The sequence below is a fragment of the Vicia villosa genome, linkage group LG5 (assembly GCF_029867415.1).
Source record: "Vicia villosa cultivar HV-30 ecotype Madison, WI linkage group LG5, Vvil1.0, whole genome shotgun sequence".
Taxonomy (NCBI): Eukaryota; Viridiplantae; Streptophyta; class Magnoliopsida; order Fabales; family Fabaceae; genus Vicia; species Vicia villosa.
In genome coordinates, this window is record NC_081184.1 from 161,399,232 (window position 1) to 161,425,195 (window position 25,964).

At 31.2% G+C, this 25,964-nt stretch overlaps 5 protein-coding genes and 1 long non-coding RNA gene across 10 annotated transcripts; 5 read left to right on the forward strand and 1 right to left on the reverse strand.

Moving 5' to 3' along the window:
* The first annotated feature begins 210 nt into the window (after positions 1–210).
* Positions 211–594, forward strand: LOC131605874 (auxin-responsive protein SAUR71-like). Its single transcript, XM_058878173.1, has one exon. It carries the CDS (start codon positions 211–213, stop codon positions 592–594), a length of 384 nt encoding a protein of 127 aa, XP_058734156.1.
* A 7,476-nt stretch (positions 595–8,070) lies between these two features.
* Positions 8,071–8,496, forward strand: LOC131605875 (auxin-responsive protein SAUR32-like). Its single transcript, XM_058878174.1, has one exon. The coding sequence runs from the start codon at positions 8,071–8,073 to the stop codon at positions 8,494–8,496; it is 426 nt and encodes a 141-aa protein (XP_058734157.1).
* Positions 8,497–10,684: 2,188 nt separating this feature from the next.
* Positions 10,685–11,068, forward strand: LOC131605877 (uncharacterized). The gene has a single exon (XM_058878175.1). It carries the CDS (start codon positions 10,685–10,687, stop codon positions 11,066–11,068), a length of 384 nt encoding a protein of 127 aa, XP_058734158.1.
* Positions 11,069–12,702: 1,634 nt separating this feature from the next.
* Positions 12,703–13,047, reverse strand: LOC131605878 (auxin-responsive protein SAUR32-like). Its single transcript, XM_058878176.1, has one exon. The coding sequence runs from the start codon at positions 13,045–13,047 to the stop codon at positions 12,703–12,705; it is 345 nt and encodes a 114-aa protein (XP_058734159.1).
* A 1,798-nt stretch (positions 13,048–14,845) lies between these two features.
* On the forward strand, positions 14,846–20,333 carry LOC131603588 (uncharacterized). 5 transcript variants are annotated; one of them, XR_009284461.1, is made up of 8 exons: positions 14,846–15,076; positions 15,274–15,376; positions 15,965–16,072; positions 17,634–17,723; positions 17,842–18,189; positions 18,361–19,211; positions 19,711–19,812; positions 19,902–20,333. It is a non-coding gene; the product is annotated as an uncharacterized LOC131603588 (long non-coding RNA). The 5 variants fall into 5 exon arrangements; XR_009284463.1 differs by having other exon boundaries at positions 14,847–15,076; positions 18,361–18,844; positions 19,708–19,812; positions 19,902–20,316; XR_009284462.1 differs by having other exon boundaries at positions 14,847–15,076; positions 18,361–18,844; positions 19,902–20,316.
* A 1,388-nt stretch (positions 20,334–21,721) lies between these two features.
* LOC131605879 (auxin-responsive protein SAUR32-like) lies at positions 21,722–22,318 on the forward strand. Its single transcript, XM_058878177.1, has 2 exons — positions 21,722–21,771; positions 21,901–22,318. Exons 1-2 carry the CDS (start codon positions 21,722–21,724, stop codon positions 22,316–22,318), a joined length of 468 nt encoding a protein of 155 aa, XP_058734160.1.
* The last annotated feature ends 3,646 nt before the right edge of the window (positions 22,319–25,964 follow it).

The window sequence follows — 25,964 nt, forward strand, 5'->3', positions numbered from 1 at the left end:
ATAGAGCAACAAGACCAAAGTATAAGACCATTATATATTATTATATTATATGAATAATAATAATAATAATAATAATAATAATAATAAAGTAGGTCCCTATGAAACTTTAATTCTCTATATAAGAAGCTTAACATGTTGTGTTGGTAATATATATTATCAATCTCTCTAATTCTTCCTCTAAGAAAAGAGAGAGATATATATATCTTGGTTATGGGTTTTGTGAGGAAGTGTAAGAGAGTATGGGGAAACAAAAACAGGTTGCATCCAGAACACAGTTACAAAAAGCAAAGAGATAATACTAAGAAACCACCAATTAATGGTTGTGTTTGTGTCTATGTTGGAGATGAGAGACAAAGATTTATAATCAAGATCAAAATATTCAACCACCCTTTGTTCAAAACTCTTTTAGAAGATGTTGAGAATGAATATGGATATGGAAAGGAAGGTCCTCTATGGCTTCCTTGTGATGTTGAATTTTTCTGTGAAGCACTTGAGGAGATAGAGGGTTCTGTGGATGAGATGAGTTTTGTTGGTTGCAATTTTCCAATGAGTCATAAATTTAGTCCAGTTCATAATTATCAGGTTTTGGTATGAAATTGTGAAGTTAAATGATGTAGATATGTATGTTTAGAGAAATGGATTTTTGTGAAACAAATTTTCATGTTCACAATAATGGTATAAGCAGGAAATGTGTGTACTCTGTCTTTCCTATTTATTTTGGCTTCATATGTTTATTTTGAAATTTTGACTTTATAACCACTATTCCTCCCTTAAATTCTTGGACACTAAAATAAAAGTTTTTACACTCAAATTTGTGACATGATGAGTGTTGAATATTACTTTATTGCAATGCTGCAAACGTACGATTATTTCGAAGTAATAATAGAGAATTTCGTCTTTTAAATACTAGTTTTGTGTATCGAGTTCTATTGTCTCAACGTTTTTCTAAGACGATAGATGATTTGGTTTTGAATATTGATATTTTTTTTAGAAATTAAAATCTTAAAAACATGGCTTAGGATGAAGGATTCCTATCTCTATCAGATTCGTGCAAACTCTGATTCATTATGAGAAAAAAAAATTCAGTTTGTAGAAAAATAGAAAATAATTGACAACATCTGTTTTCGTCAGCGCGTTGTACTATTTTAAACAAATAGATTAGAAAACTTTCGCCAGCATCATATGTTTGCTCAGAATCGATTTTAAGCACAATTACAAAAATGAAGTTTTCTCGACCGAGTTTAAGACACTTTCGTCGCCTCAACTCAGTCGTTCAGTATTTCTTATTTGGATATCAATTCATACTTTTCAGCATGTGAATGATATGTATATAACGCCTTTACTGTCGTAGAGACATCTACATTAAAAATAAGAAATCTGAAACAAGCCTTACAACTTTTCTCGTAATAAAATGATTGGAAATCTACATAAAGTATATCACAAGACAGTCCTCGTGACCCTAAATCCTTAAAAAATTACTCAGACATAATAAGATTAAAAGTATGCATAACAATGGTTAAATACATACACATGAAAAAGTAATACTTAAACAAAATGAAAACCTATATTATAGTGAATCTCATAGTAAGAGATGCTCTGAAGAGACTTGTATAAAACAACAACAACTTAGAAAATCCGTACAAAATGGAAATGCACAAAACTAAAAATTTCCTTAAAACTAGAATAAGATAAGAGCTTAGTGATTTGTTATATGTTACAACTCACTTATATAAGTTTCTAGGAAAATAATTAGTACTAAAATGACTTAAACATGAAGCCAAACACATGGAAACCAATAGCTTCAAAAGAAAACATAAGAACTCCAAAAGTCACCCTGAATTTGGGGGAATTATGGCCGTAACCCATAATTACGAGCATAATGTAATTCCTTTTGGGCTAAAAATAGAAACCATATTCAGTCGAAATTATGATCGCAACACCCAGTTACGGGCTGATCATAACTTTCTCTGCTTTTTTGTTACTTCACTGTTTTATTTTCCTGATCATCAATAACTAGTTTCATATCTGTAAGGTGCCAAAGAAAAACAAATAAAACAGATAAATTTGGTAGTAATTACTACAAAACTAGAAGAAAAACTCGAGAAAACTATTAAAAACCCTTAGTTAGAAACAATGAAAATACTGTTGAACAAATTCCCTCAAACCTAAATCATTGTTTGTCCTCAAGCAATTTAGCTTGCATTGAAAGAACTTTAATAAAGTTTTTATAACATAAAATACTGTTTTTATAACACACACGGGAGCTTGGACTGAGAATTTTTTTCTACTTTAATCATAACACAAACAAACTAACTTTTGGGAAGAGCAACCTTTTTATGGTATACCCATCTTACTCCGATTAGTCATTCTTTATTTACTATACACACATGCACATTTTATTATTTTTTAGACATTTAGGGATTAACCATCGTTAGACTGAAGAGGATTACCCAACTTAGTAGATGCAATTGTCTTTTACTGCCCAATTTTTCATTTTTGTTTTCCACAACCAATCAACACACAATATACAACAACAACAACAACCAAGTCTTATCCCACTAAGTGAGGTCGGCTACATGGATCAACTTTCGCCATAATATTCTATCCCGGACCAAGCTTCTATCCAAATTGCTAATTTGGAGATCTTTCTTAATAAACTCTCTTATAATCGTTCTAGGTCTTCCTCTTCCTATTTCACTTATCTCCATTTGATATACTATTCTAACAATATAATCTACGGATCTCCTCTCTACATGCAGAAACCAGTTAAGTCTATTTCCCACCATTTTATCTACTATAGGTTCTACCCTAACACTCTCTTGAATATTTTATTTCTAATTCTATCTTGGCTAGTCTTGCCACATAACCAATGCAACAACCTGATCTCTGCTACACTTACTTTATTCTCGTGTTGATTCTTACGTGCTCAACATTCTGTCGCGTACAACATCGCAGGTCTCCTCGGTATCGGTACATTTTTCCCTTCATTTTGAGTGTTACCTTTGCGTCACATAAAACACCGGAAACCCTTCTCTATTTCAGCCACCCAGTTTAAATTCAATGGTTCACATCCCCTTATATTTCTTCATCATTTTATATTATAGACCAAAGTTATATAAACTGTGTGACTCCGAGGATGATATGGTCTCCAACTTTCACCTCTATGTTTGGAACACTTCTTCTTTTGTTGAACTTACATTCCATATACTCGTTTTTACTTCTTCTTAGGCAAAAACCTTTTTATTAAAGCTAGTCTCCAAGTCTCCAATCTCTCATTTAAATCCTCATTCGACTCTCCATATATGATATCATCTGTAAAAAGCATGCATCTCAGTGCTAGATCTTGGATGTGTTCCGTAAGGGCATCCAAAATTAAGGTGAAAAGGTAGAGTTTTAAGGTTGAACCTTGATGCAAACTTATTGTAATGGGAAAATTGTCCGTCTCTCCACCTTGTGTCAACATAATATAATCAATATCCATTCATATCTTGGATAACTAAAATATATGCAATGCTATCCCCTTTCTTCTCTAGAATTTTCCATAAAATCTCTCTAGGAACTCTACCATACGCTTTATCCAAGTTAATAAAAATTAAGTCCAGGTCTTGTTAGTCCCTCTGATACTACTCCATCACACGCCATAGTAGATAGACCGCTTCCATGGTCGATCTACCAGGAATAAAACCAAATTGATTCTCAGTGACTTGAGTCTCTTTTCTTAATTTTTTTCAGCCACTCTTTCCCATAACTTCATGGTATGAATCATAAGTTTAACCCCCTATAATTTACACAATTTTGTATATCCCCTTGTTCTTATAAACTGTAACTAAAGTGATTTTTCTCCATTCATTCAACATGTGCTTTGACCTCATAACTTTATATGCCAAGAAAATATTCACATTTGACTTCATAATAAGATAGAAGTCTATCTGAGAACACGTCACCCCAATTTCATGTGTGATAAGATCCAAAACCGAAAACTCCAAGATGGATTTACCCTCCATATTCACATGCCCTTGACCATACCTCCATGCACGCGCTCAAAACCTCATACCATGCTCCTTACATGTCCATTTAAAAACCCGATTAAAAAAATTCTTTTCTCCTTGGGGTATATCTTAAAGTAAGCCTTCTAAATCTCCTAAAATTTTACCTTAAGGTGTACTGCTTACCTAACCCGAGGTGCGTAAGTACTAATAACATCAAAGGTAGGTTCCACTATAAATTTAAAGGCTACAATTTAATCTCCTACTCTTTTCACATCCATAATATCCTCCGTCCACTCCTTGTCTCGATAATCCTCACCCAATTTCTTGATCTAACTTTTTCGGTGTACCAAAGCTTAAATTCTTAGTTGTCTAATTCTTTCGCCTTTTCACCTGTCCACTTGGTTTCTTGTAAGCACATAAAATTTATTTTCCTCCTAAAAATAGTGTCCACTATTTCAATAGATTTTCCAGTTAGCATACCTATATTCCATGATCCAAAATGAATCCTAATCTCAGGAACTAACTTCTTTATCCACACCCGTTCACCAAAAAGTGGGAACCCTTGCTTATTTTTCATAGCATCCAAGTGGAATGAAGCAACCATTTCTCTTTTGATACTTTACTCGACCCATACAACGCGTTGCTTACAAGAAATGTCACAACATTCACATTATTTCATAGTTGATCCATGTCATAGAGATTCAATAAATTTTTATGTTGGCTATCGACTGCGTATCATAACCCTCTACTTTTATGTGATCTTGGGGCCGACTAAGCATTGCAAAGCTAACACATACATGATTAAGAAACACACAATATGAAAGATAAAATTATGCCAGACCGATTCATGTGAATTAGTACGATAATACTTACAGGTTAGAAAGACTATAAGTTAAGTCAATTTACCAATTTATCTCAGAGTCCCTAACCTTAAGCTTTTCTTCCCATAAGTTATGGAGGTTTTCAATCAACTATCACACTAACACATAAGTAACAAGAAAAACAAACAAGCAAATAAACTATGACTTGATAGTTGATATACCCTCATACTTAAACTAAACATTAACCCTAATATTTAAAGAAATATTAAAAGAATGGTAAAGTAAGCTTACACAGATCACTGATTCGGAAGAGGTGGTGGTGGGGTAGTAATGGCCCTAAGAGATATGTCATTCATACATTTTTTGGATTATCATTTACTGCTTTGATATTTACGGATTAATTAATTTTGGTCACTTATCAAATTGGACTGCCCCATCAGCAGGGAAGTTTGTCTCGCTTGTTCCTGCCTGCTTGTTACCAACTTTTCCTTATGTAAAATATGCAAAAAAATTGCATTGTAATGGAAAATTTCAATTATATTAAATCATTCTAAACAGACAACTCTACAATATTCTCACTTAGTGTAAGTTACAATGATGAGAATAAAAGAGAAGACATGACACTGGAACTTGAAGAGAGAAAGAAATTCCACGTCGAAGTTGCCTACAACCAGGAAGGCTCGTAATGTGATAACTACTGAGATAAAACCACCAAGAATCAAAGATCGAAAGAAAAAGCTCACCAGCAAATAAAGAGACAAAAGGAAGGAGGAAGAAGAAAAAACTTTATATGTAATGGAGTTTTGGTGAAGCACCAATTGAATCGGTTCACAAAAGTGTTTTCTCTTCAAGAAGTTCAACAACAAAAAATATGAGGAATAAAGACAAAATAATACACGAGCGCCAAATTAGTTTAGAGAATCACATTTCTTATACTATAGTAGGTTTAGCCTAGGGCTAGGGTCCACATGGTAAAAGAAGGAAGAGCAAAGGTCAAATCGAGTCCTCACCACCCACTAATGACTAACAACGATAGATGTGACTGCATGGTTTGACTAGATGTTAGGACCTTCTTAAAATTCCAAAATGAAACACATGACTTTCATGGGTGTGACTTAATACTTTTAAGAGAAAAAACTACCCATATATTCTCCTTCATATGCAACTAAGGGTCACGATCACGAGTATTATCAAGAGAAGAACAACTTCATTCAACTTCAAAACAAAGGCATAATTGATCTCCGCTAGCTAAAGGATGGGGGGCGACTCTTCTGAATTAGACCTATACTCTAAATCTCACACCTTTATTAACTTAATCGTCAAAGTATTTATAATATACGATATATATACCCATATAGCTGAATTCAACTACAAAGAGTTCTTCGTTATCATCAACACCAAAATACTTTGAAGATTAATGTTTTTTAGATTCAATATATCCTTAACACACACACACACACACACACACACACACACACACACACACACACATATATATATATATTGTTTTTTATATTTTGGTATATTATTCTCATCATTGTATATTTGTATGGAACCGTTGTTTTTTCTCTCTCGTAGGTGTAATTGGATAGTAATCTTTTTTTTTGTCGGAGTTTTCCGTTTCTTCTTGTAACCGGGTTGGAGAATCCTTAGTTCTCTATTAAGGAGTTTCTGGTGTTATTTTCTCTTTCGGCTTTGAAAAAAGTGTCAGTGGCGGGTATGGGAGGGTGGAACAACGGTATTTGGGAATGGGCAAATTGTGGCATTATGGATTCTCAAATTAATTGTGTTTCCTTGAATTTGATTTGGGTCTCTTTTCGGAATTCTCTTGTGGGATGGGGGCCGTCTTGTATAGGGAGGGATGAGGTTTTTTGGAAGGGTTCGGGTGATAGCTTTTTCTCCGTGGCGTCTTGTTATAGACTTTTTGTTAGTAAGGGGATTCCTTGCGGGCCTTTTGAGAAGTTCAACGAGGTTTTGTCTTTAATTTAGAAGTTGGATGTCCCTTACAAAATCAAAGCTTTTGGTTGGAGGTTTTTTGTGAATAGGCTTCCTTTTAAGGATTTACTTTTGGTTAGAGGTATAGTTTTAACTCCGGATAATTTAAAGTGTGTTTTTTGTGGTATTAATCCGGAAAACCGGGAACACTCTTTTATGGTTTGTAAAGGTGTGGAGGTGGTGTGGAGGGAAATTTCATCTTGGATTGGGAAGCCTTGGAGGGCGATGGAAGAAGAGTGCAAAACGTGTTTTATGGATTGGTATTCTTTTTGTAAAAAGAACAAAGTGAAGAAGGGTAAATTAGGTGTGGTGTGGCTAGCTACTATGTGGATTCTTTGGCTTAGTAGGAATGGGATTTGTTTTCGAAATGAAGGTTGGGATGTGAATAATACATTGTGGAAGATTAAATCATTGGTTTGGAAATTGTCTTTTATTCGAGAAATTACTCATCCCATGTGTAGTTTTTACGAGTTTAACAAGGATCCGTTGTTATTTCTATCGTAATTCTAAATTGGTTTGTAATTTCTTTTTGCGGGGTTTCCTCGTCTGTGTAATCAGATATTGAGAACATTTAGTTCTCCATTTTAATTAATCTTGCTTAAAAAAAAAAAAAAATTAAGAATCCTTTCTCTGGTCCATTTTGGAAAAAGGAGCATAGATATCCTTGTACCCGCAAACAAAGTATCCGTTGCCAACTGATTCACTACACATGCTTGATATTTTCATTGATCAAACCTAATGATTAAACCTAATGATTAAATATTTTCATTAATAGGTACTCCAAATTCTCAAATATATTCATTGATCAAACCTAATGATTAAATATTTTCATTGGCATAATTGTGATTTGAAAGCCGTCAATAAAATTTAATTCAGATAACCTGAAAATGATGAAGACATTCTAGAAAAAGGTTATGTATCCACTTGTCTCATGTTAAGGTTTTAAAAAATGTTGATTACCTCCACTAACTTTTTACTTTTCTACTTAGAAAAAAACTTAATATACTCATAAACCATATTCAAATTTCAACAGCAATCGTAAGAACCAGTTATTAATTATAGAATAAAATAAAGTAGAACAATAAGACCAACAAGTATATATGTATTATATGGTGGGACCTTGTGAGAATTCAATGGTCTATATAAAGACCTTAACTTGTTGGTCTTAGGACCCTTTTCATACACATTATTAAATCAACGCCTTCATCTCTAAACTCTCTTGCTTTTCCTCTACGACTATAGATATATACAAACAAACTATAGAGATGAATTTTGTAAAGAAGTGTAAGAGGGTATGGGGAAGCAACAAGAGATTGTATGATCCACAAGACACTAGTAGCCATGGCAGCTATGGAAATTTACCAGACAAGTGTCACAAAAAGCAAAAAGGTAATACTAAGAAACCACCAAATGGTTGTCTTTGTGTCTATGTTGGAGCTGAGAGACAGAGATTTGTAATCAAGATCAAAATAGTCAATCACCCTTTGTTTAAAATACTTTTGGAAGGTGTTGAGAATGAATATGGTTATAGAAACGATGGTCCTCTATGGCTTCCTTGTGATGTTGACATGTTCTGTGAAGCACTAGGGGAGATAGAGGGTCACAAACAAAGTTCAGTTTCACAATATTCTCCATTGTCTTGTCGTTCTAACTTGAGTTCATGGGATGGAAATTACGAGGTTTTAGTATGAATTGAGGCTGTAAAATTAACTGGTGTAGATATATACATGTCCGATATGATAGAACCTTTTTTTTTATGGTAAATTATGATAAGATTGACTTTTGTAAACATATTTTCTTTCCATGACACATGCTTCTTTAGAAAAAATGGATAATATTATATGACTTATCCTACCTGATTTGAAATATTCTCATAATTACATTTTAACTAAAAAATTATTGTTTGATCTAAAGGGGCATGTGTGATGAGTATGATCAAGGGGAGGTAAATGCAAAAAGTATATTTTGTGACGATTGAGATTGTACCATGAGATTTTTTTTGACTTTTAATTTTATTATAGTTAATACATGTTTTAGAAAAAAATATGAACATACCAGACGGAGTGACATGTTCTCATATAAACTTGTTTCTTATTAGAAAATTATATAGGAAATTTTGTTTGGATTATAAAGTTATATTTAGAGTGAGTTTGACTATCCATCATAGATTATTATTGAATATGGTTGTAAGAGTTAAAAGGAGAGCGACGAGAAGAAGCCGTATAGAGCTTCACAGATTAAATGGTGACATTTGAATGATATAAAAACATCAAATTGTTCATTAATTTAAGATGTAAAACATCAATTTTACTAATAAAAAATGAATTTAAGGAGTCAAAACAAGGGGGCTTAAAATCCTATATTTTTGAGAAAAAAATTTGGAACAAAAGATTTTAGTAATATAGTGATCTGATCAAGTGACTGAATATCTTGACTAAATTGTTCATCGGCTTAAAAACCAACTGATTTGCAATAGTTTGTTGCAGGATTCAAATTAAGGGTGTTCATGGTTCATGAACTGCACTGAACCAAACCACAAAAACGGTTCAGTTTAATTTTTAATAACCACATTAATAATAATTCAGTTAACTAGTAAAACAATTTCAATTCAGTTAAAAATTGGTTTAAACCGGTTTGTATATATAAACTGGTTTAAAACCAATTTGTAGTTATAAACTAGTTTTACATTGAAGATTGTTTCAAAATCAAATAATTTTGAAAAACTCGATTTAACTGAATTTTCAAAAAACTTGATTTTACTGTATTTTTAAAAAACTTGATTTTAAAGTGTTTTGGAAAAACTCGATTTACAGTATTTTCAAAAAACCCGATTTTACTGTATTTTCCATAAACCCAATTTTACTGTATTTTCAAAAAGACCTGATTTTACTGTATTGTCAAAAACTCGAACTTATTGTATTTTAAAAAAAATCCGATTTTACAGTATTTTCAAAATACCTAATTTAACTGTATTTAATAAAAACTCGATTTTACTGTTTTTAAAAAACAATTTTACTGTATTGTCTAAAAACCCGATTTTTCTGTTTTTTTGGAAAAACTCGATTTTATTGTATTTTGTTTTAAAAACCATAATTGACTATATTTTCAAAAAAGCCGATTTTACTGTTTTAAGAAAAATGATTTTACTGTATTTTAGAAAAACCCGATTTATTGTTTTTTTGGAAAAATTAGATTTTACTGTAATAAGAAAATTATTTTACTGCATTTTCAGAAAAACCCTGTTTTATTGTATTTTCAGAAAAACCCAATTTTACTATTTTTTCAGAAAAACCTGATTTTACTGTATTGCTAAAAGCGCAATTTTACTGTATTTTTGGAAAACTTGATTTTACTGTATTTTTTTAAAAACAGAAATTTGCATTATTTAAAAAACATGATTTTACTATACTTTAAAAAACTCGATTTTACGCAGGTAGAACTCTGCTGGTTCAAAGTACGTTGCTAGCTATTACAAATTATTGGACTCAAGTCTTTCCTTTGCCTAAGAAAATAATCCATAGAGGCGAAGTTTTGTGTAAAAATTTCTTATGGTCGGGGAAAGCAAATGGGATAAGAGCTCTGGTAGCCTGGGACAAGGTCTGTGAACCTCAAAATGCTGGAGGTTTAAACATTACGGCGTTGGATTGCTGGAACAAAGCCACGTTTGCAAAATTACTATGGATCCTTCATAGGAAGGAGGACAAACTCTGGATTTGGTGGCTTGATGCATATTATATGAAGGGTATAAACACAATGCAATGGCAAATGAAACAAGATTGTTCATGGATTTTCAAAAGCATTATGAAGAAAAGAGACATGGTTAGATTCAGCCCCTATTGGGAGAAAAGTCTAAATTAAAATAGTTTTAGCACAAGGAAAATGTACACAGAGCTGAGAGGTGATAGGGCTGTTATGAATTGGAGGAAAATGTTTTATCAAAATTATGCTCGTCCACGTGCGCGTTTCATTCTTTGGCTTACTGTTCTTGGCAGAATCCCTACAAAGGATAGGCTAGCGAGAATTGGTATTCACACTGATGGAAAATGCATTGCGTGCGATCAACCCGAGACTGTTCTTCATCTGTTTTTTGACTGCAATTTCACACAACAGATTTGGAGCAAATTACTCACATGGCTTGGGTATCCAATACAGAGGCGGAACTGGAGCAATGAGTGGCATTGGATTATTGAAGAGGCTGCAAAGAAGGGCTGGAAGAGATGTCTGCTAAAAATGGTAGTTGCTGAAACCATTTATCATGTATAACAACACAGAAATGAAAGTGTCTTTGGGAACACTAATCGAACCACGAATATCGTTGAGAGTATAAAAATCATGGTGATGATTCGTGGGCAGCATAAAAGGAAACTTGAAGAGCATATGGATGTAGACAACATACTGATAAAGTAATTATCTTAGTTTTGTTGTTCTGTGTTGTTTTGAGCTTAGCTTGTAGCCTGGATCTTCGGATCGACATGTATTAACTGTTTTTGGTTAGAAATAAAGTATTCATTTCCTCCTCCAAAAAAAACTCGATTTTACTGTATTTTTTCAGAAAACCTTATTTTACTGTATTTTCCAAAAAAAGTAAATTCGAGTTTTATTAAAATACAATAAAATCAGTTTTTTAAAAGTAGCAAAATCGACTTTTTCTAAAATTTAAGTCAATTCAAGTTTTTTTGAAAATATAGTAAAATCGATTTTTTTAAAATACAGTTAAATCAAGTTTTTTTTGAAAATTCATATGTATCTACTTTGTAAACAATAAAGTAAAATCTAGTTTTTTTATAAATACAGTAAAATCAGGTTTTTTGAAAATATAGTAAAATTGATTTTTTTTGAAAATACGGTAAGATCGAGTTTTTGACAATACTGTTAAATTGGGTTTTTATCGAAAATATAGTAAAATCGACTTTTTCCAAATTACAGTAAAATCAAGTATTTTGAAAGTATATTAAAATTGAGTTTTTGAAAATACAAATAAAAAAGTAAAATCCAATTTTTTTAAAATACAGTAAAATCGGGTTTTTCCAAAAAAAAAAAACAGTAAAATCGAGTTTTTTTAAGAGAAAAGTAGAATCAGATTTTTTGAAAATACAGTAAGATCGAGATTTTTGAAAATACAGTAAAATAAACTTTTACCAAAATTATAGTAAAATCAAGTTTTATGAAATTATTGTAAAATCGAGTTTTTTGAATATACAGTAAAATCAAGTTTTTTTCAAAATACAGTAAAATCGTGTTTTTCCAAAATATAAAAACAGTAAAATTGAGTTTTTTCAATAAACAGTAAAATCTGATTATGTTGAAAATACAGTAAGATCGAGATTTTTGAAAATACTGTAAAATCTGGTTTTTTGAAAATACAGTAAACTCAACTTTTTCCATATTTACAGTAAAATCAAGTTTTAATTAAAATATAGTAAAATCGAGTTTTTTTTTGAAAATACTGTAAAATCTGTTTTTTTATTTATTTTAAAATATAGTAAAATCTAGTGTTTTATGAAAAATATGAAATATTGATTACATTTCTGAAAACGTGAAACAAATATTCTATACAAAATATTTATTTAATAAATTAAAAATTAATTTATATGATTAAATCTGTTTATAAAAAGAAACTGGTTCTGAACCAGTTTTAAACTGCACTTGAATTGTTTAAATTAAATGGTTCAGTTTATTAACCATCAGTTTTTATGGTACAATACAATTCAATTCAAATATACTATTCAACTAACCATATTTTACAACACCCCTAATTCAAATGATACCCTTAAAAAAGTAGCATCCTCTATAAAGTAGGGATATGAAATTGACATCCGAAAAAATGAAATGAAACAGATATATCATTAAATAAAAAGAATCTGTTTAAATATGTACAACAGTTACACCAAAAGCTCTTAATTAGAAACACAACTCATGTTACTACAATGACTTATTGGAAAATTGCAACCCATGTCACTCATAGCACTTTTTATATCCACAAGTGCTTCACAGAACATGTCAACGTGGCAAGGAAGCCATAGAGGACCATTGTTTCCATATCCATATTCATTCTCAACATCTTCTAGAAGTGACTTGAACAAAGGATGATTCAATATTTTGATCTTTATTATGAATCTCTGTCTCTCATCTCCAACATAGAGACAAACACAACCATGTGGTGGTTTCTTAGGATTATCTTTTTGCTTCTTCATGCTCTTGTTGCTTCTCAATACTATCTTACACTTCTTCACGAAATCCATTTCTATAAATTCTCGTAGAGGGAAATCAAGAGAGACTACAAATTGGGATGTTAGTGTGATGTGTTCACTTGAGTCAAGTCCTTTATATATATTTAGTCTCAACGCTTCCACCCTATTGTTTTGCACGTATATCCCTATTTTTAGAACTAACCAATAAGATATTGATATTTTAAATTAAAAATTTGAATTGGAATTATGAAATATTGGCGATAAAAATGAGAGAGGAAATTTTATTTTTATTTTTAATTAATAAAAAAATGATGATTGGTTATTTGTTGGAAAATATTTAGATAATTACAATTATAATACTTGGTTTTATTTTTATTAATTAAAAAATAAAAATAAAATAAAATTTTAAATAACTTTGAATTTTCTTTTTCCTTATTAATTGTTCCTACAAATATGAATTTAGATTTGTATATGTGCAAGTATTTCTCATGGTTGTTTTTATCTAAATATTTTTGTGTACTTGTTGCTCTTATACTTATTACACGTGTTGAAATTTTGAGTATTTTTCTAATGAAATTATATAGTATATCAATTTAATTCAAATGCTCCATAAGTTATTAACTTATTAATGATAAGTGTGGAAATTGAATTAGTCAAAAGAAAAGTGTGGAAATTGAATTGCAATGAAAAACAGGGTTAGTTTCAATTAATTTGATAACCCATAATTTATTAATAAGTCAATTTTAAAATAAAAAATAAATGACAACAATTGACATACTAAATATATTCAAACATTGCAATAAATATTACAACCTCATCATCAATAGAAAATAGAAAATAAGGATATCATAAAGTAATATTTAAGTAGGGGACAACTTCTCTATCTACACAAAAAAATTAGGTAGAATATACTTCTAACCAATTATATAATTTCATTTAATTTAACACATTTAATTATTTTTTAAAATACTACAAATATTTGTTGTTTTCAAAACATTTTATAAAGGGATAATCTTATCTAATTTTTTAAAAAATATGTTGGTGTAAGTAACCCATCAATAGAACAACCTAAGATGAAAATTATGAGCATATGTCACTTCTTTAAAAAAAAAAATCAAAAGTAGTTTTATGTCAAATTTTACACTTATGTTACAAACACTTTAATTAAAAGGGACACTCGTCAAATTGTTTTGTGAGAGAATATCCTTGCTAATAAAATTGTTAAGGTACCTCAAATTCTCAAATATTATTCAAAATAAACTGGCACGTGTGGAATGGTCAAACCTAATGATTAAATATTTTCAGCCGTCAATAAAATTTAATTCAGATAACCTGAAAATGATGAAGACATTCTAGAAAAGGATATCCACTTGTCTCATGGTAAGGCTTAAAAAAAAGTTGATTACCTCCACTAATTTTTAACTTTTGAACCTAGAAAAGTAAGCTTAATATTCATAAACAATATTCATAATTCAACATCAAACGTAAGAACTAGTTAAGAATAAAATAAAGTAGAACAATAAGACCAACAAGTATATATGTATTATATAGTGGGACCCTGTGAAAATTCAATGGTCTATACAAGGAGCATAACTCGTTGGTCTTAGGAACCTTTTCATACACATTATGAATCAACACCTTCATTTCTAAACTCTCTTGATATATACAAACAAACTATAGAGATGAATTTTGTAAAGAAGTGTAAGAGACAGGACCCACTACAAGAAAATATAAGATTTGCTACCATAATTTTACTACGGAATAAAATGGTAGTTAATCTTAAACTAATAAAATGTTATATGACTTCATTTAATATTTTATTAGTTTAGTTTTAGTTATTATATCAAAATTTTAATTTTATTTGGAAAGAAAAAAGTCACAGATCAAAGTTTGCGTTCAGCTTCTCCCAAAAATAAAACACACTGCGTTTTCTACCGATCTCTCTCTCGATTCTAGGTTTTGCTCTCTCTCGATCTCTCTCCCGATCTCGTTTCCCTCTCAATTTGGATCTCGCTTCCGATCTCGATTTCTCTCTCTCTTTGGATCTCGTTCTCACTCTCGATAACACGTTCTCGTCGAGGTATGCATCCATTGTCTCTCGCTTCGATTTCCACGTTTCTGATTTCCACGTTCTCGTCGAGGTGTTTTTCTTTGCAAATTCATGAATCTCTTATTTTACCCTCTTCTATCTATTATCAGGTTTCCTGATTATTTGTTTTTTAATTGTATTGAAATGCTAGTTATACTTTTAATCTGTTTCATGATTATTTGTTTTAGGTTTTCTAACTTGATTTTGACAGTATTGATTTTGACAATACTTGATTTTGAAAGTTATCTAACTTGATTAAAGAAACTTTGAGGCAAAATCTCTTCATTTTGGGTAAGCAACTTTGTTTTTTCTCTTTGTTCTTGTTGTTATTGTTGGTGTTGATTGTTTACCAAAAAATGCAAATACTGTATTTACACCACAAAGTAGAGAAGAAATTGAGCCACCTGTTTAATTGATTCATGAAATTCCTATACAAAGCGAGCCATCTAAAACTGATGCATAAACTACTCAGTTTCTGGATAATAGTTGTTCCTGTCATGATTTACAATACCTTAGTTTTATATCATATTGTATAAACTACATCCATGTGCACATGTTTATGCTGTTCGATAAATGTTGCCTTTTAATACCTTAAAATACCTTAGTTTTAAAAAATTTAGAGGCTCTTGAGGAATTTACTCCTAATAAATCATATTATATTTAGCTAAACCTTTAACCCAAAGAAATGGATTTAAATGGTCTGTCATTAAACATGACTTATAATAATAGGATATCATTATGGTGTTTGATCAATGTAGTCAAGTCTATGAAATGGGCCAAGGTTTTGGTGGATGGTGTTTGCGTCGTTAAATTTGGTTCGATATTTTATCAACAAGGTATTATTGGAAAATTATGGTCTAATCAAATATTATCATGCAGGTACCTTGGACACAAGTGAGCAAGTCAAGGCCATTGTTGTTAATCGCTGACTTTGTCGACAGAAACCGTAAGCTTTTCTCAGGGATCAGTGCATTTTTCCTTAGCCTGGTAAGACCGATCCCATTGCATGGTTTCCTTATTTCTTTATTTTAATTTCTTTAATTTGTACAGAATTCGTATTCGCATCATGACAATTCGGATTTGGGTGTTTCTGCTTTTACTCACTATACTTTTGCTTTCTTTGACTGGATTAGTTTATATCATAAATTGGATGCTTCTACTATTTATAAATCTATACACCATATAACATTAACATTGTTTTTGCGCATAAAGTCACAAAACCAAACCCACTGTGATTGTTAAAAAAAGTGGTTATTAATATTACCGCTTTTTTTTCAAGCTAGGTGAATTTAATTTCGGAGACATTAAGTGTGAAAGCTAGTGAAACTACTTACTTGATTTTTGTTGGCTTTATTGAAATTTATACTTGTTTAGTAATTTTACCAAACAATATATAGAAAATAAAGTACTAGAGGTGTTTCAAAGTCTAAAACTACACCAAAGCATCCAAATGAAACTATTCAGAAGAAAATGACACTTCTTTCTTGTACACTATTCTTCAAAGTAATCATTATACTTTGATGCTGTCCTTTTCTTTACCAAAAAAGGTAAATAATTCACATGTTTTTGTGAAGAGTACAACAAGACTAACAATTTCAATATACAAAGTGAAAAGTAAAACTTGCATAGATGGAAAAGTATCAAAACTATTATAGAAGTGAATATATTATACTCTACTGCCTAGAAAATGATTGACAAAGTTTTAGTGTCATTTTCATATATTTGCATGAAAGTTAGAGACAAGATAAAATCATATACCACAAAGTAGAGAAGAAAGGGATAACTGCTATTTGTTTCATTAGTTTTCAATTTACTAATCAAAAGTTAAAAATATCCTCTTTGTAAAATGAGTTTAGAAAATAGTTTAAATGTTTGTACTTAGATGCTTATATTCGTGTATATTTATCTATTTACTTTAGGATTTAATCCTCTTAGTAAACATTTGATGGGAAAATGATACGAAATGCAAAAGATTTTTCCTTATTTGATACCAATTCCCCAATGGAAGAAGTGGACATAAATGATATATATATATATATGTCAACAAAAGTTCCATTTACTAATCAATTCATAAATGAGAATGATTCTAGTGAAAATGAAGAATTCTTAGATGAAGATGAAGATGAAGAATCATATGATTTAGATTCAAATAGTAGCTTGTAACTTTTTTCTTTTTCAAATAAGAGGGTTAATTGTTATTGTTTATTGCTATTATACATATACAGCTCCTTATTGTTTGCTCTTTTTCAAATAATAGGGTTAATTGCATGGTGAAAATGAACAGAGAAGTTCTGAGAGTAATCTATGGCTGTTGCCTAATACTAAGATGTTTGATGCTAACAAATCTTTAGTTCTGAGAATAATCTATTTTGCTAATTAAATTTTGTGTGGAGTTTTGAAATTTGTATTGGCATTTACTTATTGATTGCTATGATGTGAATATATGAAGGAATATTTTAACCATTGTGATGTTTTGAATACTGTAGTAAGTTTCAACTGTGGGTGACTGAGTTTTTGAAAATATGCATTGATATTACTGCTATTATAGATATCTTAGTATGACAATCCGAGGTAGAGGAGGTACGTAGACGGAGTCAAGAGAGTGGTCGCAATCAACTTCACTCTTCACCTTTGCGAGGTATATTAATGGGACGAAATCCGGTTCTTTAATACAATTCTAATTTTAGTGTAAGATTACTATATTAATGGGATCAGATTTATTGCATTATATTTTTAATACAACTCTATGCATATAGGTGTGCATATTGACCGGAACAAAAGGCAAAGGTTAGGGATGGTTGATGCATTAAAGCATAAGCATAAATTCACTTATGATTTTGAAGATCTCTATGATGATATTGAAGATGAAGAGACGCAATTAATCAAGAAGAGAAATTATCAACGACAATTACTCAAGCGCCAAAAAATTGATGCATATAATGTAAAAGAAGGTAAAGGAGTGAGTTTTGAAATTTCCAACAATATGGGACAATCTAGTAGAAGAATTATATACAATCAAGGGAGAGAGCGTAATGACCGACCAGAACCTTCTCAGTCTTGCACTAGTCCAGCACCACCACCTCCACGTGCACAATTCTGTAGAGGTATTTCTCTACTGCGACTTGTTTATCATTAATGTCATAAAGTTGCACCATGACAATACATTCATCATGTATACTTTTTCGGTGTAGACTAAATATTATTTGTTTAGTGCTAAAGTTGTTTCCAGTAGCACTATCTAATTTAATATATCTACATTGCTGGACCTGTCTTAGGTATCTCTTCCACAAAACTTGAACCACATTGGTCAAGTCACTAAGATGTGTCTTTAAAGGGAAAAAGAATCTTGAAATTCTATAAACAGTTCTCTTCTGTTTAATTTCCAACAGTATATAATAGCCAGAGCTTGATAGAGAATTTGAGAGCATATTTAACTGAGTTTTCATCAAATTTAACAGAGGTTATCCCTCAAGTTTCTTGCCTTTTCTTCAGCAGAAAATTGTTATATACTTGAACTTTGTCATGTTAGAAACTATATTTCATTCAAAGATGTGTTTGTGTCCGATGTTTGTGGTCGACACTAAGGGTCATGGTCCCAAAGGAATGAAGGCAGAGGTATGGGGCGGTTTGGTTGACATTTGATTGAAACCAGAGTGGAAGAAGAAATCCGATGCAAATCGTTGTAACAGGGCTGCCTTACCTGATGCAGTGTTGCACACATGGGGTTCTATTAACTTAGGTGAACATAAGAAAAGGATGGTAAGTTCTGATGAGATTTTATGTGTTTATAGTTGTCCTGTTTATCATCTTAAAATGTTTCGAAGCAATATCTATTTCAATTCTTTAAACGCATATTTGCCATGAGCTGCCAATTTAGAATATTTTGGATGTCTTTAAGTTTTCGGAGTCCTTGAAAATTATTTGGAACTCTTCTGATTGTAATCAGCATTCAGTCTTATGAAGCATTGGTGTATTATGATATGATTTTCATTAGTGGTTCTCTGGATCTCTGATCTGCTACTAAATTTAGTTTATTTGTCATGCTGACTGAGGGAGAAGGAACTGAAGTTATTCAAAGTTGATGACTTGTTATTGTATTCAAGTGTTTCCTTGATCTCAGTATTAGGTTAGTTAATGGTATTTCCACTTATGATCAATAGTACTTCATACAGCTCGTTAAGTAGATAAACTACTGTCCCTATGTCAAATAAGCTTGCCTTCAAGCTGAGTTATATACGTGAGAATGGTAGGGTTAAAACTATTAGTTGCTTCTCATACTGTAATTAGCATTCAATCTTCATATTTTGATATGTTCTCACTATTAAGTGACCTTAATTTGGCAATACTGACTAGTTAGGCAGAACCCATAATATAATGTTCTTCTTTTGTGTTACTTTTTTGTTTGCTAAATCTTAAATAAATTAATATGTTGGATTTAGGTTTGAATGGAAATAAATGTGTAAGCACTTTTTGATACTTGATATATTCCTTTGTTTATGTTTAGGCTGTGGACTCTATAATGTAAATTGTGGTTTATGAATACTGTAAGCAGTATTGTTTGTTTTAGAGAGATATTGTCTAAATATAACACATGATTGGATCTTTTTAAATGTAAATTGCAGGAGGAGGAGGAGTTGAAACATACAGTTTCGTTTAGAGACGTGTATGCTCGAGTTCATAAGAAAAAAGATGGAGAATATGTCTTTCAACGGTCGAAGTTATTTGTTGTAAGTTATTAAAATTTAAAAATTAAATGTGTAATGTTTAACATGAATGTAGGTTACATAATTAATATATTCTTCGTATGCGTTTTTAGGAGTCATATGACACGGCTATAGTGGAAAAGTATGGAGAAAACACATTTGGCGCCGATGTTGGAGCCAATCCTTTCATTGATTCAATCCATGCCAAAAGCACCCATGCAAAGTGAAGTACCTGAAAAAACTCATGGAGATACAAGGTGAAAGAATGTTTTCCAATCTATTTCGAAAACCGGAGTTAATATGGAACCTGAGTTGTGATTTCTGAATTGGAAATAAAATAGAATATTATTGTGATGTATAATGTTTTCTGAATTGGAAATAAAATAGAATATTATTGTGATGTATAATGTTTTAGTGTTGTTAAATATATTAAAAACTTGATTTTTGAATATTATTGTGATGTATATTGTTTAAGTGTTGTTAAATATATTAAAAAAATTAATTTTTTGGGTTATTTAATTATTAGTGTATTTTTTGAATATTATTGTGATGTATATTGTTTAAGTGTTGTTAAATATATAAAAAAAATTAATTTTTTGGGTTATTTAATTATTAGTGTATTTTCATTTTAGTAATAAAGTAAAAATTATATTATATTTAAAAATTAAATTAATTAATTTAAATAAATATCAATAATTTTAATACTTTTAAAAATTAATTTTTACAAATAGTATAATTAGTTTTTATTTAAATAATTATAAAAAGTATGAATTAGTCTAATTAAGATTTACTTAAAAAAGAAAATAAAAAAAGTTGTAAAATTGTTTTAAATATTTAGCTTGAGATTTGTTATGATATTTTCGTAGTCATATTGTAGCTGTTTAGTTGGGAAGTATAAATTCAACTTCGAAATTTTGCTACTGCTTTGTTGTGGTTTAGCTAGGAATAATTTAATATCAGCTTGAATTTTGCTAGAATTATTTTGCCAAGATAATTAGCCACTCAATCCATGCTAGGGCATATATTGTAGTTAATCCCCAACAAATCTCAAACTATTTTTGTTTGATAGAGATTAGCTACGAATTAGCTAGTGTATTTGCCCTAGCTAATTTAAGATTTTCTTGTTGTGACCGGTCCTGACTTTTTAGAGGCTCAGGGCAAATAAAAATAAATGGACCCCTAATAAAAAACATACGTTTTGTTCGCCTCCAAAATAAAGAAGAATTTCAGAGACAAGATTAAAAATACGAAGTCTTGGTTGTTTCTAACAATAAAATGAATTTTAATGTAGATTAGTAGCCATCTGCAAATCATTGAAGAATTCAAAACCGAAATATGATTAACTGAGTTAAGAATGAGAATATTTTTAATGCGTTAATTGCTCCAATTTTAGATAACATCCACCATCTCAAAGAAATGAAAGTGGCATTTTCTCTTGTTTTAATTGCGGAAAATCAAGTCGTATGGCTAGAAAATGTAGGAGTAGGCGTAAACCATGTCATGTCCTTAATACGCAGGTTTACCTAAGTGGTAAGAAGTTTATTTCTATGATAAAAAAAAAATTAGTAAATCAAAGCACAAAGGATAATGAATTTGATTTCATCATAAAAATTTGATAATAAATGAGTTTATTGTACGATAAACTTTTAAATATTTAACTATAATATAGTCTTTAAAATTTATACTAAAATAAAATTATAAGGGTAGCAAGAATAAAATTTGACCTCAAATCTCATATGATTATAAATTTTAATTGATTATATATAAATTAATTAAAATTTAAAAATATAATTTGTTAGAAAAATTATATTAAAAATACCCTATGTAATATCAGATTGATTAATAATTGGAAAGACAATCAGTTGGAGTGTTCAAGTAAAAAATTATTATTTGAAAAATGGAATTCCGCCACAACAAGTCTCAAACCTAGATCATGTCACTCTTAAAGAAAGAGCTAAACTGCTGGGCTACAAGCAATGAGCTGTCCTATAATTTCGTTGAAATCTACATACTTTATTATTTTAGTGTTATAATTTCTTAATTACACCCCCAAAATTGAGGCCCTCATTATTTTGAGGCCCTAGGCTGTGGGTCTGCTTGTCCCTGGCCCAGGACCGACCCTGGTAAGAGAGTATGGGGAAGCAGCAAGAGATTGTATGATCCACAAGACACTAGTTGCAATGGCAGCTATGGCAAATTATCAGAGAAGTTTCACAAAAAGCAAAAAGGTAATACTAAGAAACCACCACATGGTTGTCTTTGTGTCTATGTTGGACCTGAGAGACAGAGATTCGTAATCAAGATCAAAATATTCAATCATCCTTCCTTTAAAACACTTTTAGATGATGTTGAGATTGAATATGGTTATAGAAACGATGGTCCTTTATGGCTTCCATGTGATGTTGACATGTTCTGTGAAGCACTTGCGGAGATAGAGGGTCACAAACAAAGTTCAGTTTCACAATATTCTCCATTGTCTTGTCGTTCTAACTTGAGTTCAAGGGATGGAAATTACGAGGTTTTTGGATAAAGCTGTAAAATTAATTGTTGTAAATATGTATATGTCAGATAAGATAGACTTTTTTTTGTTGGTAAATTATGATATAAGATTGACTTTTGTAAACATATTTTCCTTCCATGAGACATGCTTCTTTAGAAAAAATGGATAAAATTATAAGACTTAGCCTACCTGATTTGAAATTTCCTCATAATTACATTTTATCTAAAAAAAATATTGATCGATCTAAATGGGCGTGTGTGAGTGGTATGATCATAGAGAGGTAAATGCTGAAAGTAAATTTTCTTCCGGTAAATGTATTGTGAGATTTTCACTTACTTTTGATTTTAATATAACTAATACATGTTTAAGAAAAATATATGAACGTTCAATCACATGTGAGAGGGAGTGACATGTTCTCATATAGATTTGTTAGATCTTATAGAACATTTTGTTTGGATAAAGTTATACTTTGAAAGAGTTTGACTATCTATCATAGAGCATTAATGGTTGTAATTAAATATGGTTGTAAGAATAAAAGGAGAGGGAGGAGAAGAAGCCGCATGGAGCTCCACAAATTAAATGGCGAAATTAAAACGGTGATAAATAAAGAAATTTCCAACACAAAATCTTAGGAGGAGATTTCGGGCAGTCAAAAGAAAATGCAAATGATATGTTAAACGAGATGACACAGGAGATTGGAAAAATAGCAAAAGAGACATTGAGAGAATTAAGAAATTTTGGAATTAGGAATAAAGATCGTAGTGGTGAAATGAAAGTGTTCAAAGTAAAGTTAGAGCCAAGAACAATGTTTTAAAAATTGATGTATGTGTAGAGATGCTTAAACTTGAAGAAAATTACAATGTTTTTCTTTGTCGAATTCCAAGGCTAAATGACTTACAATATTTCATAGTACCAGATAACACAATCAGCCTATCAGTGTGACCAACTTCTCGCCAAATAACTTTGTTGAAGATACCTTCATACCCATTGAAGTCAATCTTTCTTTATAAAATTCAATCCTTTGTCTCCTGAATATCTTCCTTTTGGAGAGCATTGAATTTCCAGCTGTCAGGCACGTTATCCAATTTTGAAAATAATAAAAATGAAATTGCTAGGGATCGAGCCCATGACCAATAAATCTTTCACCCTTGGTGAAATTTCAACCGAGGGAAAAAATGGCGCACAAAATATCCCTCTTACTAGAAAGGACATTGTCCGTCTTAAGCACAAAATGTTTTGATGAGTACCTTTTTTTTAGTGAAAGTGCTCACAACGAAAGTTTAAAGTTTAACATGACCACAAGACAAAAAATAGTTTTTGGTTATTTGTGAGTAACATATGCTCATGATTTTCATCTAGTTTGTTCTATTGATGAGTTAGGCCAACCTAGTTATATTATCGGTAAAATAGTCAGTGGAGATGGTGGGTTGTGGAGTGTGAAACAAATCTGAACCAGGCAGAGTTAGATGAATGGGGAGAGTTGAGACAACTTCTATTAGAGGTAGCACCAAAATGGAGGGAAAAAGATTATGTTGTTTGGCCTTTAAATGGTTCAGGGGTGTTCAATGTAAAAGATTATTATGGGAGATTGGTTTTGGATCAGACTGAAATGGTTGTGGAGCCGGTGATCAAGAAGGCTTTGTCAATAGTGTGGAAGTCATGGATGCCGTCGAAGGTTAAGATCTTTGCTTGGAGATTGTTCAAAGGCAGATTGGCAACAAGGGTAAAGCTTGTAAAGAGAGGCATTATTGAAAATAATGATACAGCATTGTGTGTATTTGGCTGCCAGTGTCAGGAAAACATTCAGCATTTGTTCCTTACCTGTGCGACAGCAGTAGGGGTGTGGGGGAAAATTTATCAGTGGCTTGGGATTGTCCAACATGTTCACACTGCATGTTGCGAAGATTTTCCGCATATGGTGGGAGTGTTGAAAAGGAGCTGCGCGAAGAGGAGGGTGGGAGTGATTTGGGTGACAGTGTGTTGGTGTCTATGGAAACAACAAAACTGTTTGATATTCAAAAATGGTGTTGTTGACTTAGATGAAATTGTTCACAATGTGAAAATGTTTACATGGTGGTGGTTAGCAATTGGTAACAAACAGAAAATCTACTGTAATTTTTATGAATGGAGTCATTCTCCTCTAGATTATATGTAGTATTAAGGTGCTTAGGTGACTGCTAGTTGGAAAGGCTTGTATTTGTCTGTAACTGGTTGAGAACTTTTATTCTCTCCACTGTTTGTCTCTGTTTATAAAAAAGCTCATTGATTATCAAAAAAAAAATATTATCGGTAAAATATTATACTTTCCTTAGATATCACTGTGTGATATCCTTATTTTCTATTGTTGAGATTTGTAATGTATGTTTCTAGACATGTTTGAATATATTTAATATGCCAATTGTTTTCATCTATTTTTATTTAAAAATTGAGTTATTAATAAAATTATTATCAAATAAATTGAAACTAAGGATAAAACTGAATATAAGTTGATTTCTTGTGTGCTGTGTTTTTCAAATAATTAAGACAAATGATTGCAATAATAATATTCTTGAGTAGTGGAATCCAACATCTATTAGTAATGCTGAATAGGCTCACAAATGTAGTTTCATCAAGCGGCAAACATGATGAGAATTGCAACCATGTCCAAAATTACAAAGTATGCTTGCAATTCAAGAAAAAGTGATGCGATATTTTCAAGTCTAGAGTGTATAGGATACATCTAAAAACTAATTCAATTCTTCCTATTTTAATAATATTATTTGTGGCAATGACATTTTATACCATTCTCTTATAGACGAGAGATTTTGTAGGAGGAATATATGGTTTCTAGGTGGTTTTGACACAACTAACTTCTACATGTTTATTACTATGACATGCATAAACATCATGGCAGATTTCTCGAATGCTTTCAACATGGTAGATTGATTATATCTATCACACAAGGAGATGGTGATATTTACATCTATTTTTTTGTGGATTGAGTTTCTTTATATTCAGACAACAAGATTTTATCTTGGGAATGAGCATATTATGTCACCCAATAAAGTGCAATAACGTGACCCATTAGGGCCGCACTTTTTTGCACTTGTGTTACACCTCTTATTCATCTGATTAGAGACAAGTGTATGATTCTTATTCATGTTTGATATCTTGATGATTATATTGTCATAGAAGACTTCAAGGAGATGTCTAAAGCCCTTGACATCAATCAGGAGTCGGGTCCTGGATTAGGCCTCAAATTGAATAGTTGTAAGACTAAGATATTTTGGCCTTCTTGTGATAATAGTAAATTTGGTGGGGGAGTTGTTGCATTCAGACTTTAAGAGGTCAACGTTGAGGATAAAGGTTTCTATAAGGGATTGTTAGTCGAGATGGAGGCTTTATCAAGGGGTTATCTATGAAGAGAGCTGTCAAAATTGGTTAATTAATGCATCTTCTCCCACATTTAAAGGATCCTCATAATGAGTTTTTTCTACTTCAATCCTACATCGGTATCACCAAAATTTTGGTTTTCCTAAGAATATGTCAACCTAATCGTATGGAGAAATTGCTTTGATAAAAAGTTCGAAGGGCGGTTGAAGACATCTTGTTGGTAGAGGTCCTTTCTTTGAGGACCTTCAATGTATAATGGTTCCATAAAGGCTTTCTCGTAGGCTTTTGTAGCTTTTAGAGCAAA

Bases quoted from the DNA above. Each gene is read 5' to 3' on its own strand.
- LOC131605874 (XM_058878173.1), top strand. From the start codon at position 211: ATGGGTTTTGTGAGGAAGTGTAAGAGAGTATGGGGAAACAAAAACAGG.
- LOC131605875 (XM_058878174.1), top strand. From the start codon at position 8,071: ATGAATTTTGTAAAGAAGTGTAAGAGGGTATGGGGAAGCAACAAGAGA.
- LOC131605877 (XM_058878175.1), top strand. From the start codon at position 10,685: ATGTACACAGAGCTGAGAGGTGATAGGGCTGTTATGAATTGGAGGAAA.
- LOC131605878 (XM_058878176.1), bottom strand. From the start codon at position 13,047: ATGGATTTCGTGAAGAAGTGTAAGATAGTATTGAGAAGCAACAAGAGC.
- LOC131605879 (XM_058878177.1), top strand. From the start codon at position 21,722: ATGTCACTCTTAAAGAAAGAGCTAAACTGCTGGGCTACAAGCAATGAG. The intron at 21,772-21,900 runs GTCCTATAATTT...TCCCTGGCCCAG, and splicing joins TGGGCTACAAGCAATGAGCT to GACCGACCCTGGTAAGAGAG.